We start from the raw sequence: 27,274 nt of genomic DNA, 5'->3' as shown, positions 1-27,274 counted from the left end.
AATATCATATTATTTTGTGCACTTTTGAAATAATTTGACTCTGGGTGAAAAACAAGGCAACTGTTTCTTCTTACAGGATGTCAAATTAATAAATGACATGACACAATTATCTCTAAGGTCCGACTTTCTTCAAGGAAATAACAATTTGATTTATTTAGTAAACATATTCTTACATTATAGTGTCAATGTAATGTAAAACCTTGATACATGGCACCACTTGCCTAAAGGTTTACAACATTGTTTTCGACGTAAGATTTAATGTCGCTATATGTATGAAACACTTTGTTTGATTAACAGCGTACAAAACACTAGTAAACGATTATCAGGGAAATAAAATGGTCAGTATTACCCAAACTAATGACGACTAGTAGCCAAGAAATATGGCACTTTGTCCCAATCTACTGATGGTCTTAAAAGGCTAACATTACAGGTACATTACCTTAATGTAATAATACTGTGTCAGGGATATGATCATTACCTGCTAAGTAGACAGAGCTATCTCGCCCAGGATGTCAATTAGCCCACCTAAAAAACCTATACAAGAACTGTCACTACTAGTACAGAAACATATTAGAAACTTGTGGTGGTGAAATGAGAAAACTCAAGGCTGTCACTTCCAATAATAGGTGAAAAAAAGACAATATCAGCTACTGAAGATTGTATAAAAGACACACAAGTGAATGGAATCTTTTCATATAAATGTAGACTTAGATATGGTGAAGTTAGATATTGAATTAAATTGCATCATACAACTATTTCATCCCCCCAGGACTCGTCAGTGATGTTAAACACCTGAATGTTGAAATCCTCAGAGGCAACTGTGGAAAAAATCTAAAGCAATTGAGAGAAATGTCAAAATCTAGATGAGGATGAGAACTAGCCCTATAATTCAGTTAACTTCTTCATTTTCTTATATCAGATTATTTCACAAGACTGTCAAGTATATGTGTATATATGTAATCTAAACTGTGCAAATTTTCCAATTAATTAGAATGTGACATTCAGGTAAATGGTTACATTATTGAGTTTGCATGACTTTGATAAAATTTCCATAGACATGGAATACTGGCAGCAACCTTATGTGGTTGTTACATGGATAGGTATAGTAGTCACACTAATGACAGTAAGGTGATGGTGTACTGGTTAACACCGTGACCAAGGTCTAGCAACTGTAAGTTATCTATATCAGGTGGATAATTAACTGGTAGAGACACTAGATTTAGTGAGCCACAATTGTTACATTTATAGACACCAGATCTGGTGAGCTGTATTTGTTATATTGATAGACACCAGATCTGGTGAGCTGTATTTGTTATATTGATAGACACTTGATCTGGTGAGCTGTATTTGTTAGATTGTAGACACTAGATCTGGTGAGCTGTATTTGTTGTACTGATAGACACTAGATCTGGTGAGCTGTATTTGTTAGATTGTAGACACTAGATCTGGTGAGCTGTATTTGTTAGATTGTAGACACTAGATCTAGTGAGTTGTATTTGTTATATTGATAGACACTAGATCTGGTGAGCTGTATTTGTTAGATTGTAGACACTAGATCTGGTGAGCTGTATTTGTTATATTGTAGACACTAGATCTGGTGAGCTGTATTTCTTAGATTGTAGACACTAGATCTGGTGAGCTGTATTTGTTATATTGTAGACACTAGATATGGTGAGCTGTATTTGTTAGATTGTAGACACTAGATCTGGTGAGCTGTATTTGTTAGATTGTAGACACTAGATCTGGTGAGCTGTATTTGTTATATTGTAGACACTAGATCTGGTGAGCTGTATTTGTTATATTGTAGACACTAGATCTGGTGAGCTGTATTTGTTATATTGTAGACACTAGATCTGGTGAGCTGTATTTGTTAGATTGTAGACACTAGATCTGGTGAGCTGTATTTGTTATATTGTAGACACTAGATCTGGTGAGCTGTATTTGTGAGATTGTAGACACTAGATCTGGTGAGCTGTATTTGTTATATTGTAGACACTAGATCTGATGAGCTCTATTTGGTATATTGATAGACACTAGATCTGGTGAGCTCTATTTGTTAAATTGTAGACACTAGATCTGGTGAGCTGTATTAATATTGTAGACACTAGATCTGGTGAGCTGTATTTGTTAGATTGTAGACACTAGATCTGGTGAGCTGTATTTGTTAGATTGTAGACACTAGATCTGGTGAGCTGTATTTGTTAGATTGTAGACACTAGATCTGGTGAGCTGTATTTGTTATATTGTAGACACTAGATCTGGTGAGCTGTATTTGTTATATTGTAGACACTAGATCTGGTGAGCTGTATTTGTTATATTGTAGACACTAGATCTGGTGAGCTGTATTTGTTATATTGTAGACACTAGATCTGGTGAGCTGTATTTGTTATATTGTAGACACTAGATCTGGTGAGCTGTATTTGTTATATTGTAGACACTAGATCTGGTGAGCTGTATTTGTTATATTGTAGACACTAGATCTGGTGAGCTGTATTTGTGAGATTGTAGACACTAGATATGGTGAGCTGTATTTGTTAGATTGTAGACACTAGATCTGGTGAGCTGTATTTGTGAGATTGTAGACACTAGATATGGTGAGCTGTATTTGTTAGATTGTAGACACTAGATCAGGTGATTCGTATTTGTTAGATTGTAGACACTAGATCTGGTGAGCTGTATTTGTTATATTGATTAACACTAGATCAGGTGATTCGTATTTGTTAGATTGATGGCTTCCCTGTTAAAGGTATTCCCACTAAGAACTATACATTAACTGTTAAAAAATCAAAATGCTGCTGTGAATTGACCTGCTCTGGTTTCAAATTATCAATATGTTTTAGTGTTAGTAATATCAATAACATAGTGTGCTGGCAAAGAAATCTGTTCATCAAGCCTCATTTTGAAGATGTCAATGACAAAACTTTTCAAAATAAAATCTATCATTCATCAAAAAATTTCAAACATTTTTAATGAAGAAAAACAAAAAAGCAATACCTGCTATTTTCTGTGCGAACAATCATTACTAATTCTTATTTCAGCAGATGCTGATGCATCAATTTTTTTTCATTCCACAAAATATTCAAATTGAATCAAAAAAGCTAGAAATTTCAAGCTGATTCAACCTTGAAAACAAATTTACTCATATTTAACAAATGCTAAAATTTTTGGCTACAGATAATTTTGTTAAAGTTGGAGCGATAAAAATCATTCAGATTAAAATTGATTTAAAAACACTGAAGAATAAAGCAATATTTCCAAATTTTCAATACAAATTCAATAAATAGAAAACTAATGATCCTGATCTAAACTCCCTTGGTACAGAACATTCATTATAGATGCAGTATCAAAGAACATGCAGCAATTTCCTCCCAGATAACTTGACAGAAACGTTTCATAATACGATCAGTAACATTCTTCTAGGAAACAATACAGGCAACATTTATTCAGAAGGCAAAATTACTTCCAAACCAAATTTCATCAATATATGAAAATGCACATTGTGAAATTAAAATCTTGATTTTTCTTCATTTCTTGGCTGATTTCAGGGCTCTCAATCTGCCAGATTTGGGGCCGATATTCCCAATGCAAAAAAGTATCTTTTTTTCCCAATTTAGACCCAAAGTTTTCCCAATTCTAAGGAAAACGCCACTATTTTTCCCAATTCTGGGCCCCAGTCACAAAATGGGGTGTGAGAACCCTGGATTAAGTGAATAATGCTTAACTATGGATTCACATGTCAACAAATTATTTTGACAAAATCAAAGAATCAGTGGATTTCACAAGTTTCACATGAAATTTGAGTCTTCTGAAAAACATTTAATAATATTGTAAATATCACTTTCTGAAAATGTCAGAGATGTGCATAGTACTGTAATTCAAAGTTCACTACAATAAAAAAAAAACACAGAAAAGTTACTGAAAACACATGCTAAAAAAAAAAAAAAAACGTTTCAGAATGCAATCAATCATCTTCCACATTTCATGACCTATCTAGCAAGCTGTGTTGGATGATCATTCTAGTCTCTCCTCCAGCCATGAAATCAATAGATGTCTGTATTTGCCAGCCATAATTCCATTGATCATTCTGTGTAGTACAAACGAGTGAAATATTAATCTGCACCTCTGCCCTCTTATCTAAAGTTTCATCATTGTAGCAGTTTGATTATTGACCATGAGTGATGAGATAGGCCTCGAACACTGAATTTATTGGGCCAGAAATAAAGTCTGGAAACATTAAGCCATCTCCACCCCATCAATGGTCTCCGTATATACAGACTGATCTTCTCTAACAGTTGAATGACAAGTCAGGTAGAGATCAATGAAAGAAAACCTTCATCTAGATACAGGACCATAAGCTTTATTGGAACATTAACATTACGGTTACTGTCCAATTAATTTTCATTATCTTGCTACATTGACAGAACGAACCATACAAGATAATTCCATTTGGAGAATTATTCATTAGTGTGTTTATATATATATTAATTGTGTCTGATAATATGAATTAATCAAACTATACAACTTATGGTAAAAACACCACATAATCACATAATAACTTGATACTGGTTTAAATGAATCAGGTCATCTAACACTATGGAAATGTCATGCATCCGAGCCAGTCTTGATCTCCGAGCCAGTTTTGATCTACAATCTTTTTAATATACAAAATTCTGGTCAATGCAACAATTTTAGGCGCACTCTCGGCTTTCATTTAAAAGTTTGAGGTTTGGTTCCCAAGTGGGCACGTAAAGATATGAAGGGGTTAGACTGCCTGACCACAAGTGTTTTCCTCAGGTACTCCGGCCCCTCACACAACTCAATTCCAGCCAACAGAGTCACATCAATATAAGCTGATAGCTAAGCTGTTTTGCAATTACTGTAAAGTAAATAAAGTTTATATCTATATTTCTGGGACTTCTGTACAGTATTACAGAAGCTCTGGTCAAATGTATCTTGCACAAAACCACCTTATGTACAAAGTAAGTGAATCTTATAATCTTTGCCAGAAATTCCTGAATTCCAATCTGTCTTAAAATCTAATTCAAGAGAATTATATTTCTATATTGCAATGTGGTCCAGAGGTGTAGAGAATTACAAATATGATGATGAGTCAGAATGCGCTGCCAAACACAGCAACACTTTCTTTACATCTCCTACTGACATTTCAGAAATCGTTATCAATAACTAGGGAGGCTGTTTTCATTTTCCTTTCTCTTCCCTCATCTTGTGATCTGTAACACTGATTTCTGACACTGTGACCAAATCAAACACTGTCCAATGAGTCATATTATTGCCTGCCATCTGTATCTGTTCTGGTCATAATCTGCAAAATCTTGTTATCCATGATTCTATAGTACAAAGTATTGATACTGCACAGCTGCATTATCAAAAAGATAATAAATCATTATTGAAACTGTCAAGCTTCAATATACTGTCATTTATATATATATATATTTATATATAGTTTAAACTCATTATCTCGAAATTCAAGGGACCATGGAAATTATTTCTACCCAACCGAATATAGACTCAAACAAAGTGTCCAAATAAGGTTGACATTTTAATTTCCTGATGTTAATTAATGTTGAACAAAGAACGATGGCACGGTACTGTGGTACAAACAGCGTAATTTAATCTGTTATTTCAAACGAAAGTAAATAAACAGAAACAAACAGATTTCTACTTACTCGTCTTATCATTTATGCATTCAATTAAAAAAACATGTAATGACCATATTGACCAGTGGACATAGCACACATAGAATGTCCATAAAACAACACTAAAATTCGCTTAAAAGTTTTAGAGACACTACTAGAAACGATGTATGGAGTTACAGATCATATTAACATGACTTTAATATGAATGAATAAACATAGGAAACAGGCAGCATTGGAAAGCTTTTTCCTGTTACAGAAAACATTATACAAACACTACACTTAACAAATCATGCACAGATAAAGACTCAATGGGAAATACTTTCAGCACTGCACTGTCCAAGCACTTAATCTAGTGAAGTAACCTGCCACTGTCCTTTTGCAAACAAGCACAAAAAACAGTTTCTCTAGGAATTGTCAGATTTCCTCAACCTCAAATATTTGTACTGATTTGTTGGCTTCGTTTTATCGTTCCTAAATATGCACCCAATCAAACTAACTGTTTTCATGTCTGTTGTAATCATGCTAATTGTTTAAGGTACAGGTAAGTCACTGCTACAGGATGTTGACATTAATTGAGAAGCCAACATTTAATTGGATAATTAAACTGGTACTTAATTGTCAGAGACCATGCAGTGTTGTGTGTATGATGCACAGTAACGCCGTAATTAGCATGTGTTATGCACAGGTGACTTTAGATTCTGTTTATTCTTCAGAATATGTGCCGATGTTTTGACAAAAATTTATTTAGAGGCAACGAATGACTTTTGCTCTTGCTTTACAATTGAAGGGACTGAAATATCACTTTGACCAAGCTGAAATTTTGACACAATAAAATTTGAATCATCCAAAATAAAAGTACAAAGATGAAGAAGGAAAGAAATCCAGACTCAAATGGAATTTCAGCTCAAGCAATGTAAAGACAGTAAGTTTCAACAGTATATTCCAATCAACTACATGTGAAATTTGTCCAGTAATATACTGAAGATGTGTGGGACTTATAAAAACACAGTCATCACGACGATGATGGTTTCTCAACAAAGTCAAACCATATATGTAAATATCAAGTAAATACAGAGGTGATGTCTAGATATATTGGTTTTAACTGATATCAAAATTAAACTCTCAACAGACAGTTTCTTATGAATTCCCTTGGTATATATTTGAAATGACAAATGGCCAACAGAGACATATAGAGATATACTTTCCAATTTATCTAACAAACAATACCATGAACCATACATTATATCATATAATATTGATGTAGATTTTACAAGCCACTTACAATTCTTGGAGGAATTGAAACTCTCTTGAATTCATAAAAGTTCCTACAGCAGAAATTGGTTCTCTATATCAACTTGATCATTAGTGAACCTGACTTTTGACCTTTGACCTTAAGATCTAAATAACGAACATTGTGTGTATGAATTCGAAATTTCTAAACCCAGTCACTCAATTTAAGGTATCCATGATAACCAATGTTTAAAAATGATCCAATCACTTTTTAGATAACATGAAACAGAGGTAATAACTATTGGTAGCCATATGAAACAATATCAAAGATGTACCACAGTTAACTGTAATCTTAGCTTTATCAAGTTTTCCATTGTCTCCTCTAAGGACTTATAGAATCTTATAGTTGTTTGTAAGAGTTTTGATAAACATGTATGTGTCCTTTATGAAAAATAAACCATCAGGGAATGATTATTTCTTCACCATCAGCATAATTTTATCACAGAAATACCACAATGCCTCTGATAGGTCTTACTCAGCACTAATCCTTGCCCTTGTTTACTTTGCATGATGTTATCAACATGTAAACAAGCAGGCTGCATAATTTAAAAATAATGGTTCATATATTCATTGTTTTCTGATAATTTAAAAACAAGCATACCAATCATGTTTAACAGTAAAAAAAATGATGAAAAAGATTTATCAACAGAGAGAAGACAGATGTCAGTATGCAGTGAAAGCCGTATGATTAGGGAATGGTTGTTGTTATAAAAATGATCACAAACAACAACAGGTTAAAAGCTGTAAAGCAAAGCATTCCTCCAATTCCTTACACATAATACATGCATCATGCATCTATCTACTTATGTTAAGTGCATGTTTGTAAAAATGTTCTATGTACCATGTATAACACATTAATCCCTACATATAAACACACCTACTGAGGATGTGCAGATAAATAAGCAGATTATCTACGATAAACAACTTGTGTATTGATGAAACTGCTGCAACATATGGTATAAACACAGTACAATAGTTTTTGAGACAAAAGAAATTCAAATTTCAAATAAGCAGAAAGAGTACTTGAAGTAAGTTTTATTTTTAATGAACTGATCTTAAACAGAGAAATGGTGATATATTGCATCTCCTGTAAACATCAATCAACTGTTTCAACTCCTCAATGCTCAATGAAATTAAAACAGAGAGAAAAGGATATAAATTTCCCCAGGGAACATTGCGTCTGCATAACAACTCTCGACTCCATTAATGCTACTTCGTAAACCCTCTACCTTTAAAACCGGTTTTCCATCTATGAATTAAAATTTTATGCACTTGATTCTGTATGCGAGGAACTCCAGGTAACATGGCTGCAAATGGCTTTTTTACAAGACGTGCCATGTAAATCAAACATGTGAAGAAGCCATTTTGAAGAGAGACTAGCCCATCCCAGAAGACCCTTGCCAGTAAACATTAACCAAAATAAACCCTACAACAAAATATCTGTAATACAATTAGACAGTATTCATTACAGCTGAAAAGTCCAGTCTGAAATGTTAGTGTTACTAAAATTCCAATACCATTTGGCATATAATTCTATAATTCTCAGTATATGTAGCAGTGATCCTAATAACTTGTCCAAGTTCTAAATATTTAACCAATCAACAACAACTTCACAGCTATATATATTCCTTTTTGCATATTATAGTCTTCTGTTAATAAGCCCAAGGGGCCCACATATTCAACTCAAAGTCAGGGGATGGGCTTAGAGTACAACAATGGCATAAAAGTTGATAAAAAATTTCTGAACAGTAATAGACATCAGTGGACAGACGATTCTAAATGGAAAGATATGGAAATATAAAAAATTACGTAATCATACATGTTGCTATTTTTTGCTGATGTCAGACCTCTAACTGTCCTAAGACCCTAAAGTGTACATAAGTATATATTCACATGTAAACAATTAAGTTATAGACGTAACATAAATGGCCACAGTCATAGGCACTGAACTATGCGTAATCTTTAAGTCAGTGAAAACACTTGGAAGCAAAACAATTCTGGTGAAAACTGCAAACCATCAAAAGAAGGAAAATATTCCATGAATACAGGATTCCGATGGCTGATAATTGATTGGAGTGGATTGATGGCCCGGTTGTTCAGTAACAACCATTGGGGACGAATTGTTTTGTGTGTAAGATCAATTAGTAACACTTCAATACATCTTCCTCAAGAAGAACAATTATTACATTGCAGAAAACACCAGTGAAGCAGAATCTCTCCTTTCTTGTACAACTAAATTGTGTCTTTTATTGAATTACCTCCCCTGGAAACATTCATCTATATCAATTTATGTATTGGATCATTTGAGACATGGGTTATTCTAAGTTGGTTTCAGCTTCTAATCAATAAGGTTAAAACTAGCTGGTTCGAGGATTGATTTCTGTGGAATCCGATAGAGATTTCTGAAAATTGGCTCTAGGAACATAAACAGTAACAGCAAATCTTATACCTAACAACGCAAGGGGCAATTCATTTTGTTTCAACAAAGCTCTACAAAATATATACATAGGTCTGCAAACATCACTAGATGCATAGTTTATTTTTTATTTTCAGCAATGGTAATGCCATATAGGATGTTGTAATTAAGACCTAAGGAACACCAACCCTAACAATTAAGCAACGATTCTAGAGACAACAGTTACACTACAGTAGCTCTATATAATCTTTCGGAACACAGATCTTTCTAGAAAAGTGATGACATCTGTCTACATCTCTATTGATATTGTCTATACTGTTATAGTAATTCCTTTTAATACTTTTTAAGTATTTCCCAATCAGTAAACAGAAAGGAGATCTAATCTGTGTAAATTCATTATATCTCTGTTGACAAAAACATGTTGGATCTGCTGAAACATGCATATCTGAAATTAAAGATTTGCTGTAAAATTTCACATTCGTATTGAGTTGAATATAACAGTGTCATGATCATTAGTAGAATTGATAAATCTAATTATTTTCATTAAGAGGAAGGATTTTACACCATCTTCAATATTTCAGACATCATTGCCACCAATTATTTTCTCAGATTCAATGTCACCAGGTTACTGCAAGCTAAGCAGAAGTCTCTCCGCTCACTAATGAACAGCAGAACGATCTTGTGATGAGTCTTTACAAGTACAGAAATCTTTTTCCAGGTAGATTGTGGGTTAGACTGTAGCAAAATGTTCATCTATGTCTATAGCTCTAAGCTATATTGTATAGGTTAGAAATGGTACGATAGATTTCCATTTCTACAGCTGTACAAGGTACACAAATCTTCATCACACAAATCTTCATCTAGGTTAGAAATGGTACCGTAGATAGTAGCTGTATGTGCTTAGATTTCTATAGATCTTCAAGGTACATTTAGGTCAGTTGTAGGGCAGACAGTAGAGAAATAGTCTTCAGTTCCGTAAAAAAGGTACACAAATCTTTGTCTTGGGTAGAAGTGGTAAGACTGACTGGCTGAATGCTTGTAAATATCTATAATTCTACAAGGCATACAAATCTTTGTCTTGGGTAGAAGTGGTAGGATGGACTGGCTGAATGCTTGTAGATGACTATAGTTCTACAAGGCATACAAATCTTTGTCTAAGGCATTAGAGGTAACACAGACTTTAGAGGAATGTTCATCAATGTCCAGAGCTCTACAAGGGTACACAAAGCTTTAACTGGGGGTGGTAGTGGCATGCATGGGCAGTTTATAATAAGATGTTTTATTCCACTAGTGATCAATGCTTCAGGTCCAAATATCAAATTAGTGTGTCCCATCTGACAGACTGGACATTGATTAGGGTTTAGAAGCCCATACTAATCCTCTGGAGTGTCTGACAACACAATCTAATTACCTAACGCCCAGTCCACCTACAGGCCAAAACAACTTCATCTATTTTGCCTGTAATCAGGTGTCGGGACAACACACACTAACCCTGTCTTCTTCATAATCAGGGTGCGTCAGCTTAATCACACCATCCACCGACCTATTTCTACATCTTAATTGAAACATTATTATTGTTAAAAATTTTAATGAAGGAAAAATCTTACTTACAAGTTTTTAACATCACCAAGTGATGGTTATATAGCTCTTGGATATGGAGGTTTTTGCGGACATTTTAGATGATCCCTAATGTGTTTGTCTATCTCCTAATACCTGTTATATAAGTAAACACTCCTACTTCATTACCAACCACTTTAGCACTCGATTCCCTGCAGTAAGATATAATTATACACGACCAATCTGTCCCCATACAACACTATCTTCCATTTCCCTTCCCTTCGTATCAACATTCTTCCTCTGTCCCCTAACCGAACAAGAACAAATGACTTCTCTTGCCTTATAAAAGACAGCTCCTGTATTTTTTTTTTCTCTGATTTTCATGGATAATCAATTTTTTTCCCCTTTACCTTGTATAATGAAGGCGTTCACTACCTTCTTCATTTCATCATCATACAGTTATTTTCTATATCCTTTTTAGATTGTTGCAATGTAAACTCCAAGTCAAATGATCACTGATAGGATATGCTGTATTCCACAGCTTGTTCTTAGGAGGCAACTCAGATCATGCTCTTTGTGCAGAATCCAATGTTTTCATGTCTTCTACCAGAGGGACATTCAATTGCTGGGGGTACCCCCATTACTAATAAAACACTTTAGATCTTGATTCAGTTCTTTCCTACATTGTCTTTCTTTCCCTGTCTTATTTTCTACACAATTGGTGTCCCTTTTGACCAGCACTCATACATCTTAGCTGGTGCCTCATACACCCTGGCTGGTGCCTCATACACCCTGGCTGGTGCCTCATACATTCTGTCCATGCCAATCCATTAAACCCATTAAAATCAAATCAACATCATCATACTGATGTTGTGGTCATGTGTTGATTAATCTTTAACTTCCTTTGGCTTTAATGCATTTTTAACATTTCATAATGATTGATTCTACATTTGATGGTACTCCATACCTCTGAATGCCAGCTTAGACTGTAAGACTTGTTGTGACCTTAAGAAACACTTTCAGCTTAAGACATGAACTATTATGTTATCAAAGTATGACAATAGTTTTCAACCCCTTTCACAACTGGATAAATCAACACAATCTAGATCATGGGACTATATTTCCAGGTTTCATTAACCATTTATCATTTTTATATCACTTTCCCTACATGTAACTGCTGTAATCCAATCTACCTATATTTTACAGAACATAAAATTGAAACCATCTAAAATATACAATTTTCTAGAGAACACCTATAATAGGACTTAACATATACTTACTGGCACCGCCTGTTGAATCGTTGTCGTAGGCCCGTAGGACTGAGTCAAGTTTGACCGTGGTTTGATCCTCCCCAATGGTCCCCCTAAACTCTGGCACCCCTCTTCTGTTAATACGCTGGGACTGTATTAGCGGGTCGTATATGTTGGGCTCTGTAATAAAACAAAAGAACTTATGATTTCTACTAAAACAATCATGGTATAATGCATATAGTTGAAGTACCTTGCTAAGTACATTGGTAAAATGGTACTAAATACATTTGTACAATGTTGTGAAACCAGTCAGTAATCATGGTGAAGGAAGAAACATTTTGGGGATTAATAAAAGGTTTAATTGTGGCTGAAAAAAAACCCACGCTTCAGCAACATGTGTTTCCTGTCTTAGTTACCATGTTGTTAGCTCTCAGGATACATCCATCTTCATATCTTTGAAAGCTTAAAACCCTGACTGTGGTTTTAAGTGACCATGGATCAGTTGATCAATTATTCACAGGTAGTTAATCAATACATTTAATTTATTGACAATTGATTCAATATCAATCATTCACAGCAAAAGTAAACTAAAGCAAATTTTCTACCTTTGTTCTTTTTTTAACTTTTGTGTCAGAGGTAGAAAATTTTTCACATTTAACAGTACATGTCCTTGTTTTATTGTTTTTTTTGTTAATGTATATTAATCTCGGAAATTTGATAAGAATTTAACTGTAACACACAAGTAATTACATGGGGTTGGTAATGGATATAGTGTTTAAAAAAGACAGCTGACAATACAGATGTTTTATATCCAATTATTTTTATTCTTTTTATAATAGTTCTACAAGAACCATTATACTACCTGTACAACAGTACTTTATATAGGCCTACATATAGATTGTACAATGTTTCGCCTTTGAAGAAGTTACCCAAGAATTTCTTTTCTTTAAAGGTCTGGTTTTTTTCATGTAACTGTTCAATGTATAAGAAATTTAATATGTCCTCCACAAAAAGATCTGTCATTCGACTATCATGCGACTATCATACGACTGTACTTTAATTCATGTGTGCTGACCTGCATCCATGTATACACCCCCGTAAAGCTTACTGGGTCAACACATCGAACTGAAGTAAAATTCTCAAACAAAAAACTTCTGGTACGTTTTGACAGATTATACTAGGAACAAACTTATGTTTACAAACTTATGTTTACAAACTTATGTTTACAAAGCTGTAAATCTCCAAACAATAAGAGACAGTTGTATTTGTGTGTCATTACACATACATAAACCACACAGCATTAAATCTTTTAATACCAAAATAATCGTAATCACCAAACTGGTCTGTAGCTTCATGTCGTATCAACAGGTCATATCGACATGTCTTATCATAAGACACATATGTAATATACTACATTATAATGTCATAAACGAGTCACGTCTTGATGTCACATGATTGTTTCCATAGCGAAAAATGTTCAGCCAGAATACATTTTATAGAGAAATCATTTGAGAATTTTAAATGATAAATAGAATCTTACATTCATGCTGATTTATTTTTATCAATAAATGAACTTGTTTAATAAATTCTGTACTACATAGATACTTATGCACAATCCTGTGGAGAAAAATGTCTCACCCATAGAGTGAAGGAAATAAAATAGTTAGTTTTGTAATAAGACCAGGAGGCTAACACGACACTTGGTCAAAGACTGGGCTTATCGCAGGACAATGAAATATTGTTAATAATTCTAATAAACAGCAGTATGTCTAGACGAGCTTATTACTGGGAATGGACTGATTAATAAAAATATATGCTTGTATAGTGGAATTTCAAAGAATTTTAGAAACATTTATTATCATTGCTCAAATGAAGAGTTATTAAAATAATGTCATTAAAATGATTTACTGCTTAATTTGTAAGAGAAAAAGCACTAAAACATAAAACCTGAACACTGACATATACAAAAAGGCCAGAAGTTACTTTAGGAAATTCACCACGTCATACCTGTAATGTCTACATTAAGGTAAGGCATGTACTACTGTAAGGATCGCATTCACAGGTATGACATTTATGAAATCTAACGCCCACCAAATTAATTCTCAGTAATGTATGATGACAGTGAGTCAGTATTTTTTGTGAATGTTGTTCAAATGAGTCCAGATTATTCTTTTCAAAATTACGATGAATCCCAAAACCGAGAGAAAGAGGATCGCACTAATTGACAAATACCGGTATACCTATGGTTATTCTCTAAATGTATTGAAAACATCTTTAAATTTTGATATTACATATGTAAAAAAAAATATGAGTATCATTTTATTCTCTCAACAAGTACAAAGCTGAGATGATAAGTAAAAAATTATCCATGTGCTACAGTGCATGCATTTATCATATTGTTACATTCATGTAACATTCCTGGTATGAATGAAAGAGTGGTATATATCTTTAATAACTGAAATTCTTTCATTTCTTTTGAATCAGTTTTCACTACCACATACAAATAAGTTGAAACAATATGTGAATTTAACATAACTATTTACTACAATATTAGTTCCTACAGCCATAATTAGTTTCAGCCAATTGCTGGAGTCTTTGTCTAAGATTTTTTACTATGTAACTTTGAATTATGTATAATAACAGACTTTTCTATGTATTTATTTGAATCATGTTATTTTTTAAAGTATACAAATGTTATTTCAATTTTGAGAAAGTTGGTAATCATGTTATGTAAAACTTACAACTGACTTCATTGTTTTGAGATATATCAACAACACATTGGGGATGGTTTCAGAACATAACTTCTACAGACAGGTGACATTGATGGGTTTCTGTAACATTTACAGGTACTATCAACTGATTAGTATCTTTAGTGAAAAAAAAAACAAATGTCAAATCAGATAATTTTCTTTTCAAAATCTCTGACTTGATAAGCATTTTTTCCTATTAAACACCAGCTGCAGAAATTTTATTACAAACTTTGATTTCTGAAAATGGAATTTTCTCTAAGCGAAGAGATCTGCTATAGGCTGTACCAACATTTACATTTTATAATGACAACAAACTTTCACTGCATTACAAATATGAAACAAAACTTCTGGTACTTCACAACATGAAAACTCCAATTATGTTGTCGCAAATCTACATCTTAAAATCTTAGCGAAAATGTATTAATCAAATTGTTGGTTAACTTTTTAAAATTTTAAGTCTTAAACAGCAAACTTTTTAAAAATTTTATATATACTAATTTAATCAGTCAAGTTGTTGAGGATACAATGCATTTCAGATAATGTCAACGTCGTTTAGCTTTCTACTGAAAATACTTCACCACATAACTTCTGATAATATTCACATAAAATTTGTTATTGCAGTCCCCTGTGTAATTTATGACCTAGCAGAAGTGTGATTGGCTGAGGCTAACCTCAAGTTTCCATGGTTTTCATTGTGATGTTGTATGCCATCATGGTGTCCTATGTAATGTGACATCATCAACGAAAGCGATATAATTAGCAATTCTCAAAATGAGCTTTCTTGGATATAAATCTAGTAAAATGCTTCTTTCACAAAAAGTATTTAAGTTATTTAATGTGATAAACAGAACCTTACATCTATTTCATTTGACATTTATGAAACATGTCTAAATAATTAATTTAACTGAGCTTTAAATGATCTGACACTCTCAGGTGATATCCTTCATGTATGGACATATTGGAGAAGATTTGTAAAGTTGAAATATAGAGTTTGAGAAACAAAACTGAGTTGAAGTTTAGCATGATGGTTCATTAACATCAATCCGAGAGTTATGGGAGACCAGTAGTCCAAGACACAGTTGATTTGACTGCAGTAACAGGTGCTCTACGTGCTTGTAAAATGGAAAGTGGAGTGCACTTGTTGGAATTATTCACAGGGAAAAGTTTCCATGTGAAATCAGGGCTGAAAAAACCTACCACATGTTAATGAAAATGAGTCCCTTATGAAAACATCGGGTTTATTTTACCATTTATCAATTAAATCATCAGAGATTTTCTTCATACTTTTACATAACATGAATATTATTGAGTATCATTTCAAGCGAAAATATTTGAGATCTCAGAAATGATTAGCATGTGAAAAAAATTGAGGCACCAGGAAAAAATTAAACCATAGAAAGTGAAAACAAAAGGGATAAATTCTTTTTATTACATAACTTGTTTTACCTGCTGCTATCAGCAATCAACACAGTTTATGATACAAATGTACACACATGAGCATTGAAAGGATCATCACAGTGGCAGTGATTTTTGGGACTCCAATATTTGAGTTAGGACTTTTCCTATGGGATTCTCTCATATTTTGATATATATCTTAATAAACGGACTCAACTAATTCTAAAAATGGTGTTCTGGGCTTGTTTGAAAAAATTCTACGAAAATCACTGAGTTGTATAGTTTATTTGAAATGACAATTGTTGTTGTTTAGTACTGCAACAGGAAAAAATAACGAGATCTTTATAAAAAACCCTGAGCAGAACCCATGATTTTACAGTGTTAAACAATTAAAACATGTAATAGTGTCTGACAAGAAAGAAGGAAGGGTCTGACAAAGTCCACATGTACTGCAATAAGAGGATGGTTAATAGGTGTTTGGTACAAACTGTACTGAGTGACTCGACCCTTATTACCGGTTTACCTGAAGGAGTGTTCCTTACCACATACAAATACTTTTGAACTAAGATATCTCTAACCTCTGGACCACTGCCTCACCAACCTACTTCAGCTATAAAACCAGGTTACAGTAGCCAGAAAGCCATACATATATGATTATCAAGTATTTTTACAAGAGGCCTAATTGACCTGTAACACTTTTTGACTGTAGTATATAATTAGAATTCTTTTCAAGCACAAAAGTACTCAAGAAAATCCCACATTATCATGGAAAAAAATTTAACCGAAAGATCTAAATTCAGGGAAAATTTTTCACAAATTCTATGGTGATAGTCCAGATTACAACCTTGTACAGTGATTATGAACATCAACAGGAAGTGAACAAACCTTTTTTTACAGCTTTGGTACCTCTATTTACACCAGGTCTATGATTTACAAATCTCTGAATTTATCTCCCTAATACTGTATAGCAGTTATTTCTAAGGTGGTAGTATTTTCATGAATTCCATAGCAATTAACATCAAGCTTGATTTATAAATTTATCAGAGATATAAACTGATATCCAAGACTACAGGTATTATGGTAAATTGTCACTAGCCTTGTCATATATTGGCTGTCTCCAGCTTCAAAATCCAATGGTGTCTTAATATTATAGTTTGTTTCCAGCTATAAAATCCAATGGTGTCTTAATATTATAGTTTGAAAATGATTAACCTACCAATGACAATGTCATATAGAGCTTCGCATTTGTATAAAACATTTGTGAATCTTACTGAATCTAACTGATAAATCATCAGCACACACATTCTACCATTTTTAAAAACTAAATATAACAAAAATGAAATATTCTTAGCTGGCTAGCAGATCGCTGGCTTTCTAGTCTGTATGAAAGCAAACAGATGACTTCAGTCCATCGAAATAACTTTATGTTGATAAAAATCAAGCTTGTTTTAGTGATCTGACATTTAGAGGCCTTTGTATAAAAGGTCCTAAAGGAAGCTCGGTAATGACCAACATTATGCGTACAATAGTAAGCTCATTAGCTACTATTGACCTTAAGTTCAGGCTACTGTTATAGTTTTTGTTATTGTTTCTATCGACCATTTGTCTTTCTTCCTGATGATGACCTAGCTGTTTTCGTTATTGATTATTGGCGGTTGTGTTGCACAGTAAATATGCCAAAGAATGTAATGCTATGACCCTGATTACTAAGTTTCAAGTTTCAATTCAACTTCAGGTCATTGGTCTATCTATATAGTGACAATAATGGATGAAGTACAGCGAATGACAAAACAGAACCATAATTTGTTTGTATAAAATTTTCCTACGGATACAGTTTTTATATGGATACTTATTTATTAACAAAATAACATTAAACATAGATTTATTTTGAGGTTTTGGAACTGAGAATATTTCAATCACCAAAAAAATATTAGTACTCTTCTTCAGAGGAGGGTTACACTCATGTACAACATATGTGTTCTCATATCATCATACCTACCATATTCTACGGTCAAAGGATAGTGGATCTGTGAATTAAGGTTTAACAAATCTGATTTTTCTTAGGTATATATATTGTAAGGTAAAACTGCAATGATTTGCTAAAATTAAATTAATATTTGTACAAAAACAATAAGAAGAAATTTTCAATGAGGCTCTAAGAAATTGTATGTCTTGATAAAGAATTCTTTACTATTATTCGTCAAGAAAAAAATTGCGGAGCGATTTATATGGGGTCACCTCACACCTGCCTGTAAAATTATAATTTCTCCTACTAGCTATATATATTATGCTCTTGATCAAAATTTATCAACTAATTAAGGGACCATGCTTTGGGAACCCACAAATGAAATTTTATCAAAAAGGTGCCCATGTGTCCACTTTTTAGCCTTTAATATATATATAACTAGGGACCAGGGGTAAGAGACTAACCAACTACAAATTTATGTATGAAGTTGTAATATTAGAGGTATATAATTCGGTGGTCTACTACTACAGACCAGTAGCTTAATTCGCCATAAGCTTCAAGATAAAGAAGACATAACACTAGCATTCAATAATGTACCTAGTTGCCAAGGAAACCAAAATATTTCCCTAGAGAACCTGTTTACTGCCAGTACTTGATGATGTACAACATACTGTTATAAAGCATACAATGTATATATACTAGTCTACTTGGTACAGGTCACAATTTATTGATAATATTATTTCTATACTTGTCCATCTAAAAATTTTAGCAGTTCAGTCTTCATTTCAAACTAAGGAAACAATTCAGTGCTGTAACAAATACATTTTGACTTGCTAATCAACCAATGAAATTCCAAATTTAAAGCAAAGTATGAAATTACTTTTAAAAGATCATTTTCTGAATTATAACCAGTTAGCAAATGGAATATTTATCTAGTAGACAAGAGGATGCTGAAATATCAGATCCTATGAAAATCTCTTGCAATATGCTGAATTCATCATATTACAATTTGAAACGATCCAACCACATTCTATCAAAGGTTCACGTCATTGGTTTGGATCAAGACACTTAGTACAATTATTGCATCCTTTTTGTTACAATGATATCCTCAATTGGAAAAAAGGATGAAATATGATATGAGCACATTGTGTTTGAAGACAGAGAATTTTCATTAGATAGGTGGTTTCATTTGTCCCCTTGATGCAATCATGGAGATGTAGATCTTATCATACTATCATCTTACCACTATCCTGTCAGATATACCTGCTGATGAACACTGTCCCATTGTATGTATGAAATAGATTTATTTGCAGTTCTTTTTATTGAATTTATAACAAAATAAGAACACGGTTTGTATTAGTCATGTATTTTACACTTTGGCAGACCGTCTTCGCAAAGTTCATCTCCAGTCTCTGTTGGGCGCCTCCATTTCCTGCAACTGTTTCTCAATTCTGCAGACAGCCTGTTTTCAATTTTCTACTATGTATAAAGTCTGTCTAGAATATTGAATTGCTATTGGATATGATTCAGTCTATGAAAAGTCATTATCATGTTATTTGGTTGACTATAGCCAATCTTTTGCAAGACAAGCAGAATTTTTTTTTTGTAAAATTTGTTCCTAGTACCAAAGGTCACTGACACTTAAGTCACTGAGGGCAATCACAAGAATCCAACTCAAAGCAGACAAGGATTGATCCAATTCAAAACTAATTTTACTACTGGAAAAGGGTTGTATTCCCAAGTGCCTTGTTTTCTTCCATGAATAGATAAAACAAAATTCATTGAGAAAAAAAAATACTGAAAACTCCAAATGGTGAAATTTTCTCCAATACAGAGCTTTGTTTCTATGTGACATATTTTCAAATCATGTCATCATGAAAAAGATACACCTATCAATTCAACCTCAACATTGTCACTTTATTCCTGTAATCTTCAGGTATGTCATAAGTTTTATCCCTTCCTTCATTAAAATTTTCACCAAATGATCTGTACGAAATTTTTCCCATTCCACTATCACATGATGGTACATCAGGTCAATTTTGGCTGCGTTAATGTCCCCAAAGTCATAATTTAGTAAAAAAAGGGAGTAAACTTTGTGTACTAATTTAAGTTTTACAATTTCACCTGCGATTAATCATAAAAATATGTACACATCTTACTGGAAGTAACAAAAAGTTGCATGTTGTCAATATCAAAAAGAGTTTTTGTCAAATGTTGACTCTTTTGTTATTAGTTTGATGTGTATAGGACTGTTTTTCATCAGTTGCTGAGATGTGTATATAAAGAAATTCTAAAGCTGAGATATGTGTATGAAGAAATTCCACAAACTTATTTAATACATTTCTACAGTTTAACAACTGTCACTTATTTGGGAAACTGTTGTGAAGTTTGTATTTCAAACAAATTTTTTACTTTTTCCAAATTGATTTTTAAAAACACTAAGAAACCAGGAATATCAATTCTGAAATTCGGCATTTAAATTTTCTGCTTATCAGAATTTTAATATCTTTACTGTGTACGGAGGAAAATCAGAATTAATTAGAACCATTACATGCAATTTATAGCCTATGTGTATGAAATCTGTTTTATTGTGATTACATATCTCTGAAGGTGTCTGATTTGTCCATGAGAACCTTTTATTTCACTGAAAGAAGGTGTGTGGGTGTTTGAAATTAAATAAACTAATACCTACACTAAAGGATTAGTCATACTTTCAATAATTATCACAAGGAAGTTTTAGGCTGTTGTAAAGCCAACGGCAGATGAAAAGTTGTGGGTGGGATAGGTAATTAGAGTTGTTGTTCATATCGATTTTAAAATTTTAATCAGAAAATACCTCTGTTCCTCTCCTACTCCTGACTGGGAATGTTGAGTATAGCTATAAATTGAGAAATTTATAACACAACGAACAAGGATAAAGATTTTTTTTTTTTTTTGCATTTAACTTCATTCCGACAGCAGCATTCATTAGCTGCTTTAAAAACATTTATTGGAAAAATCACATGTGAAAACAAATTACAGTATAAAAAGTGCTGACACGTGTAATTTCACAGAATTCTGTTACACAAATTGTTTCTCTAGGGAGAAACTAAAGTTCAAATATAGATCTTACATGCTTTGTAAAACAAAAACGTTAGGACTTCTTTTACTTCAGGTGGACTAGAGCTTCTATTCAGTAGTAAATATATAGTAACACACACACATACACTGTACATACAATAAGCAAGAATCTCCCATAGGTGATGGCTATTAATGAGGTTGGTGTGTAGTAAGGGCCTAGAGTGAGGGCTGAACCAACATTTCTACCGAGTAAATGACAACTGTGATAAAGTCTGCTGTCTCTTCATCCTCTGGGCATGCTAAACCCACTTCACTCTGTAAATACGGCACTCCTCCTGTCTGACCAGCCCCTGTATTACAGCACAATTCCTCTATACAACTTACAAGTAGATACATATCAGTTTACCTATATCTATCATTCTGCTTTTCTCTTTATTTGCTACAGTTATAAAACCTGTCTTTATACTTCATATTAATTTTATTGCTGATTTAAATGCAGCTGATATAACAGAAACCGAAACATATGAGATAGTTCTACATCATGTTGATCCAATCAAAGTAAAGTACTCCATCTTAGAAATTCATGAGGATTAGGTTTCAACTTCAAATTTACAGCATACATAGAGCTAATAATAACCATAAATTATTGATCTTGCAAATTAACAAAGTACAATCTCTAGGAAAATTGTTTCTTTTTAAGTCTATGATTTATTAACTATAAAGAAAATATGTAAATGTTATTATAATTTCATATCTGAAAGGAAATTAAAACTGGATTTTTCAAAAAGAATTTTTAAAATCACATCTCAATGTTTTGTCATCATTTTGATAAAATTGTAAAGCAACAATTCATTAAAAAAGAACTTCTTTTCACATCATACTGCTAGAATATCTTAATTCAACATCTGAAATAGGGCTTGCATGCTTTTGTAAAAACTCCAATTTTATGGCCATGGAATAGAATTCAGGGCTTTGCAAAGAAGTCATGCGCTCAAAATCAAGGCAAAATTCATGTCTGACAGTCTTAATTTGTAAACCTTGCATATGCATGGACTTTGTTAAGCAAGATATACAGATCCATGCAACCCTATACAAATTTCTATTCAAATTTCAACACTAGAGTAAGTTTGAAAAGGAACATTTTTTTTTTAATCAAGGTTTTGTGTTGCCTTTTATTCAATGGATCTATGTAAAGCTAGTAAGAGGATGTGGTATTTACTGATGAAGATTCCTGGAGTAATTATATTAATGACAATAGTGCCTGGTATGCTAGCCATGGGGGGGTCCCTTCCTCACTCTCAGTTGGCCAAATACCCCCACTGTGAGGATGATTAATAATCTGTGTTATAGACATAGAGTTGGCCAAGCTGGCCTCCGGTTTAACTTAGATACACTTCTGTGAGGATGTGGATAACCAAGGTTACTGAATGTAACTAAGGTCATGTCTAGAAGAAGTAGGGTCTACATACATATATGCAAGTTCACCTGTAAGTCACAGGTATAAGATGAGGTAAAATAGTACCCACTAGTTTGGCAATACAACACTACACAGCAGAAAACTCCTGTGTGTCTAAAATTTTATATAAGAACAAAACATTGTATAATACTGTAAAATTCTATATTATGAATTGCTACAAAATATATATACATTTTATATCTTATTTAAAAGGATGTATAAACAACACATCCTGCATTCCTGTCTGAGAGATCAGTGTATGGTGATACATGTTTAATATATAGACCTTCAGATCTCAATGCTCAGGGGTATACATGTCTGAAAAATGCATTGTCAAGTTGACAAATCCTGACTATGTCAAACCCTTGGGGGTATGTAAATTCACACCTATACACACAGATACAATGTTGGTGTGACAGGATCTACTATTTAGGTGTAAGAAACTAGTTACTTATCAGGTCTATATAAAACAGGTCCACCCGCACTAAATTAGCTGTTGTTACTGTAAATGATAATGTAACGGCCTTCAAACAAATTATAAAACCAGAAAATCTCCATGATTGAAAAAAATAAAAGCAGGTGCTGCAGCATCCTTTTTTTAGGAGCTCAATGTTAAATTCAAAATTATAAATCACAAAATGAAATTTTAACTTTAAACAGGTATATGGCCAAAAAGTCCTTTATTGGTATGTGTTTGTGTCTCAATTATTTCTTGCTAATAATTAGGTTTGTGGATTTTGTTCTTTACTGCAGGCAATTTCTACACATAAGCACAAGCTACAGGGAATAAATTGGAACAATAATTTTGTCAGAAATACTTATTTAAATGTCATTATAGTACATACAAAACTAATTTGTGAAGTGTTTAACTATAACAGTCATCTCAAAAATTTTAATACAAGTTAACGGCATGTTTCAAGGAAAAACAATCAGCTAAGGCATGTCACAAGGAAAAACCTATATTGTATAAGTGACAAGGAAATATGTTTGTCCAATTGTATAACGATAAACACCTTTATAATCAAGAAATATTCGAGGAAACAGTCAGTTCATTATCACCAACATAACTGAGGGTCACGTGCAATAGAAAATTGTAAGGACTTTTTTAATTAGTTTGGAATGTCCCATAATGTGAAGAAAATTGGTGAATTGGGAAGGAATTTTTCAAGACTACCAAAGGAATATTGCAAAATTTGGGAATTTGGTCTAAATATAAAATAATATTAACTAGGAATCCTCAACAAGTCCTGTATTTTCAATTTGACAAAACGTGAAGAGGAAATCAGAATGAAAATGATTATAGCCTACTGAGAGGTACTGTTAATTAGGCTAATGTCGGCTTGAATGGGGATAATTTGTAATACCGGTGTATTTAAAAAGATAATTTGTATTTTTTTGTTTTTTGTTCAGTTCCTTTTGTCATTCCATGTACTGACTTTAAAAGAGTGTAAAAATAAAGTAAATTCAATTTAGGAAAACCTGAATTCTATTGGACATGTAATGTTTCTCCATAGTTTAAACTAAATGAAGATAGCATATTTACATAATTTTTTTTTCGCTGTAATGTACAAATGTTACTTTACTTATACAAAAATGTTTATGTCTAAAGTGTCTGGCTACTGGAATATTGTACACTCATAAATGTTTCTGTGTTTTATAGCAACCTGTGTTCAGTATGCATTGGGAAAATTTATTATGGTTTTCTTCAAAATGTGAAAGACAATCACAATTTTTCCTTTACTTTTGTGGGGAAAAAGGCAGCTGTTGCTGAGGGGAAACTGTCTCATACTGGACCAAAAAAAAAATCAGTGTTCTCAGGAGTTGTTCCTTTGTCATTAAATTTGTGATATTTGAAAAGAATAATGACAAGGTGTGTATTTATACACCTGTACAGGTAATGCGCTGAGTGATGAGTTGTATGCAAAGAGTTATTCATATACACGTTTCAGAAAAAGGTCAGAAGTACATCAAATTTATCTCCTTCATCTACGTATGTTCATAACAGAGAAGAGGGGGGGGGGATTTTGTTATTCAAGGGAATAACCAAAGCCGGTAAAAATCATGTGTAAAGGAGAAACTTGGAAATAATTTTTCCAGATATCACATAAAGCAATAAATCATCCTATTCTTGATCTTTTCACTGTATCAGTATCAGTGTACACAGACACACAGGTACAGTGTATGATATATCTACCACTAGGGACATAGAGTGTCTTAAAGAAACAGCATCACAACTACCAGTCTGATCAATATTGAATTCTAAGGTAGTGAATTATGTATGAACATCACTGTTTAGATGTACAAGTAGCCCTGTATGTCTGTATGTTAATGTTGTGTTTTTTGAAAAAATGTGTTTAAATTTTCTATTTTTCTCATGATCATATTGTATATAGACAAACACTCGTGATCTTTTTTCAAACAGATATTGTTCAGATGTATTCCATACTCTCTAAATTGAACACTATTGGGATCATATTGATAAATGTTGGCTGATTCAGAGAGAATTAATTTATCTGCAAATAAGCCCATGCCCTTTCTCAATGAAGTTAACAAATAATCTCTCTCCAAACTATATACTACTATTTTACACCAGGGAAGGAGCTTACTTGAGGATATGTACAGTAGAGAATGAATTATGTTGTGATTAATGTTGTGACTGATATATTGCAATAAAAATGAGAGATTTCTGTGTTACATTATTCTGTGTACACATATAATACATTGAGACCAGTTCTGAAATGTTTCCGTGTCTACACATATAATATAATGACACTAGTTCTGACATTTTTCTGTGTCTACACATATAATATATAGAGGCAAGTTTTGACATTTTTTTGTGTCTACACATATAATATATAGAGGCAAGTTTTGACATTTTTCTGTGTCTGCACATACAATATATAGCGGCCAGTTTTGAAAGATTTTAAGTTACAAAAATGTCCAGGAGATAGATTAGAAAACAATCAATATCCCCAGTTTATGGTGTCCCCAAACTTCACTGGTATATCTATAACCAACATAATGTATGCAGTTAATTAAAGTTGCAATGATTGTTAGACAGTGGCAACTTGAGCCATGGTTAAGAACCAAATTATATTGATTGGTAACTCAACATAATATATCTCTTGGCAGATTAAAGTGAAAATTAAAGTTCAATACTGAGAAATTTATTATGTTTTAAACCCTGATTAGGTATATTTTAAATACATGACATTGTTAATATATATACTTGATTTGTGTACATTTTAATAAAGTTAACTTATCTGTAACATGTGCAGCTAAAACAGAGGCCAATTCATTTTACAAAGTTTCAGTCCAGCATCTTAATCAAAGTAATCTTTATATCATTAAGGAAATAATACATATTTAACACAAGGAATAGGGTAAGTATTTTAAAAAATTGACTTTACTTCAATGAGGCATGTCTTATCACAATCAAGATGTGGTACTACTGTATCAGATGGTCCTGGGGATTATCTTGTTTCGGATAAATTAAGTGATTTTTGTTAGCATTTTTCCTGATTCTGGGAAACGAGTTAATTGGTGTAGAATAATACAAATGTGGATATAAAACGGGATAAACAGAATTTATCAGCTGTGCAAAATTAAGTCGAAAACGGTCACCTTGTATGTTCTCTTTAAGAGAAGAAAATATTTCTATACGTCTTTGTTTCTTCTAAGACTGACCGATTGTTAAACATTAGTACACTTGAAGTTCATGAATTTACTAAAGTGGTCAGTTCATAAGTTATTACGACACCCATATACGAAGTTATAAAACATCACAAACATGATAATCATCCATCGTCCTTAATCATGAAAAAAGATATAAAGTAGAGCGGATGAAAGTCCACTTTCACATGCAGTTAAAATAACACAATAAACTAATTATCACAAGTACAACGTTTGGCATATTTATAGGATTCTGCGGAATATTATGATATTCAACAGTATATCTAAAACGTCATAGTGTTGAAAGAACCGACTATCCGTAATAAGAACTGTTCCTACATCACTTATGTCAAACAAGAAGCGGGTTCGTCCCGAACAAGCACAATTGTGGACGTACCTGTCTGATCAACCACGGTCGACTTACCTGACATACAGTACACATGTCCTACGAACAGGACGAGGAATAACCCAAAATGTATCTTCTCCATCTTAATACCCCTTCATGTGTGGCGAAAAGGGGCTATTTACAACAAAAATGTCTCTTGTTTGTCCTCGTAATCTCTTAAAGCCTCCAATATGGCTGGCAATCGATTTTATGTTATGATAATGCTTGAGAACCATGACGTCATGAGTACTTCCGGTTATGTGTTTTCCCGATTAGGATCCGACTAGATGGAAATAACTATTTAGTTACCTTTTCGTTTTGAAATAAACGGAAAACCCAAATAAATCAATTTATTACGGATGGTTATGCCTCCCTGAATAAAAGCAGGGCATACCTCATAAAATGTGTCGCATTACCGCA

The 27,274-nt window shown here is 33.0% G+C and overlaps 1 protein-coding gene across 2 annotated transcripts in view; it reads right to left on the bottom strand.

Moving 5' to 3' along the window:
* LOC132547075 (calsyntenin-1-like) overlaps positions 1 to 27,038 on the bottom strand; it is a 47,465-nt gene extending 20,427 nt beyond the window's left edge. For both annotated transcript variants that reach the window (XM_060210831.1, XM_060210832.1), the window contains exons 1-2: positions 26,894 to 27,038; positions 12,201 to 12,350 (exon numbers count right to left, since the gene is read on the bottom strand). In XM_060210831.1, the coding sequence (XP_060066814.1) occupies positions 12,201 to 12,350; positions 26,894 to 26,957 (214 nt within the window). In that variant the 5' untranslated portion in view covers positions 26,958 to 27,038. The remainder of the gene's footprint in view (positions 1 to 12,200; positions 12,351 to 26,893) is intronic.
* Positions 27,039 to 27,274: the final 236 nt, after the last annotated feature.

The sequence above is a fragment of the Ylistrum balloti genome, unplaced genomic scaffold, assembly GCF_031769215.1.
Source record: "Ylistrum balloti isolate Yb309-2 unplaced genomic scaffold, AGI_CSIRO_Ybal_v1 Utg369932, whole genome shotgun sequence".
NCBI lineage: Eukaryota > Metazoa > Mollusca > Bivalvia > Pectinida > Pectinidae > Ylistrum > Ylistrum balloti.
Note: the sequence above shows the minus strand (reverse complement) of the source record. Positions and strands in the feature narration are given on the sequence as shown.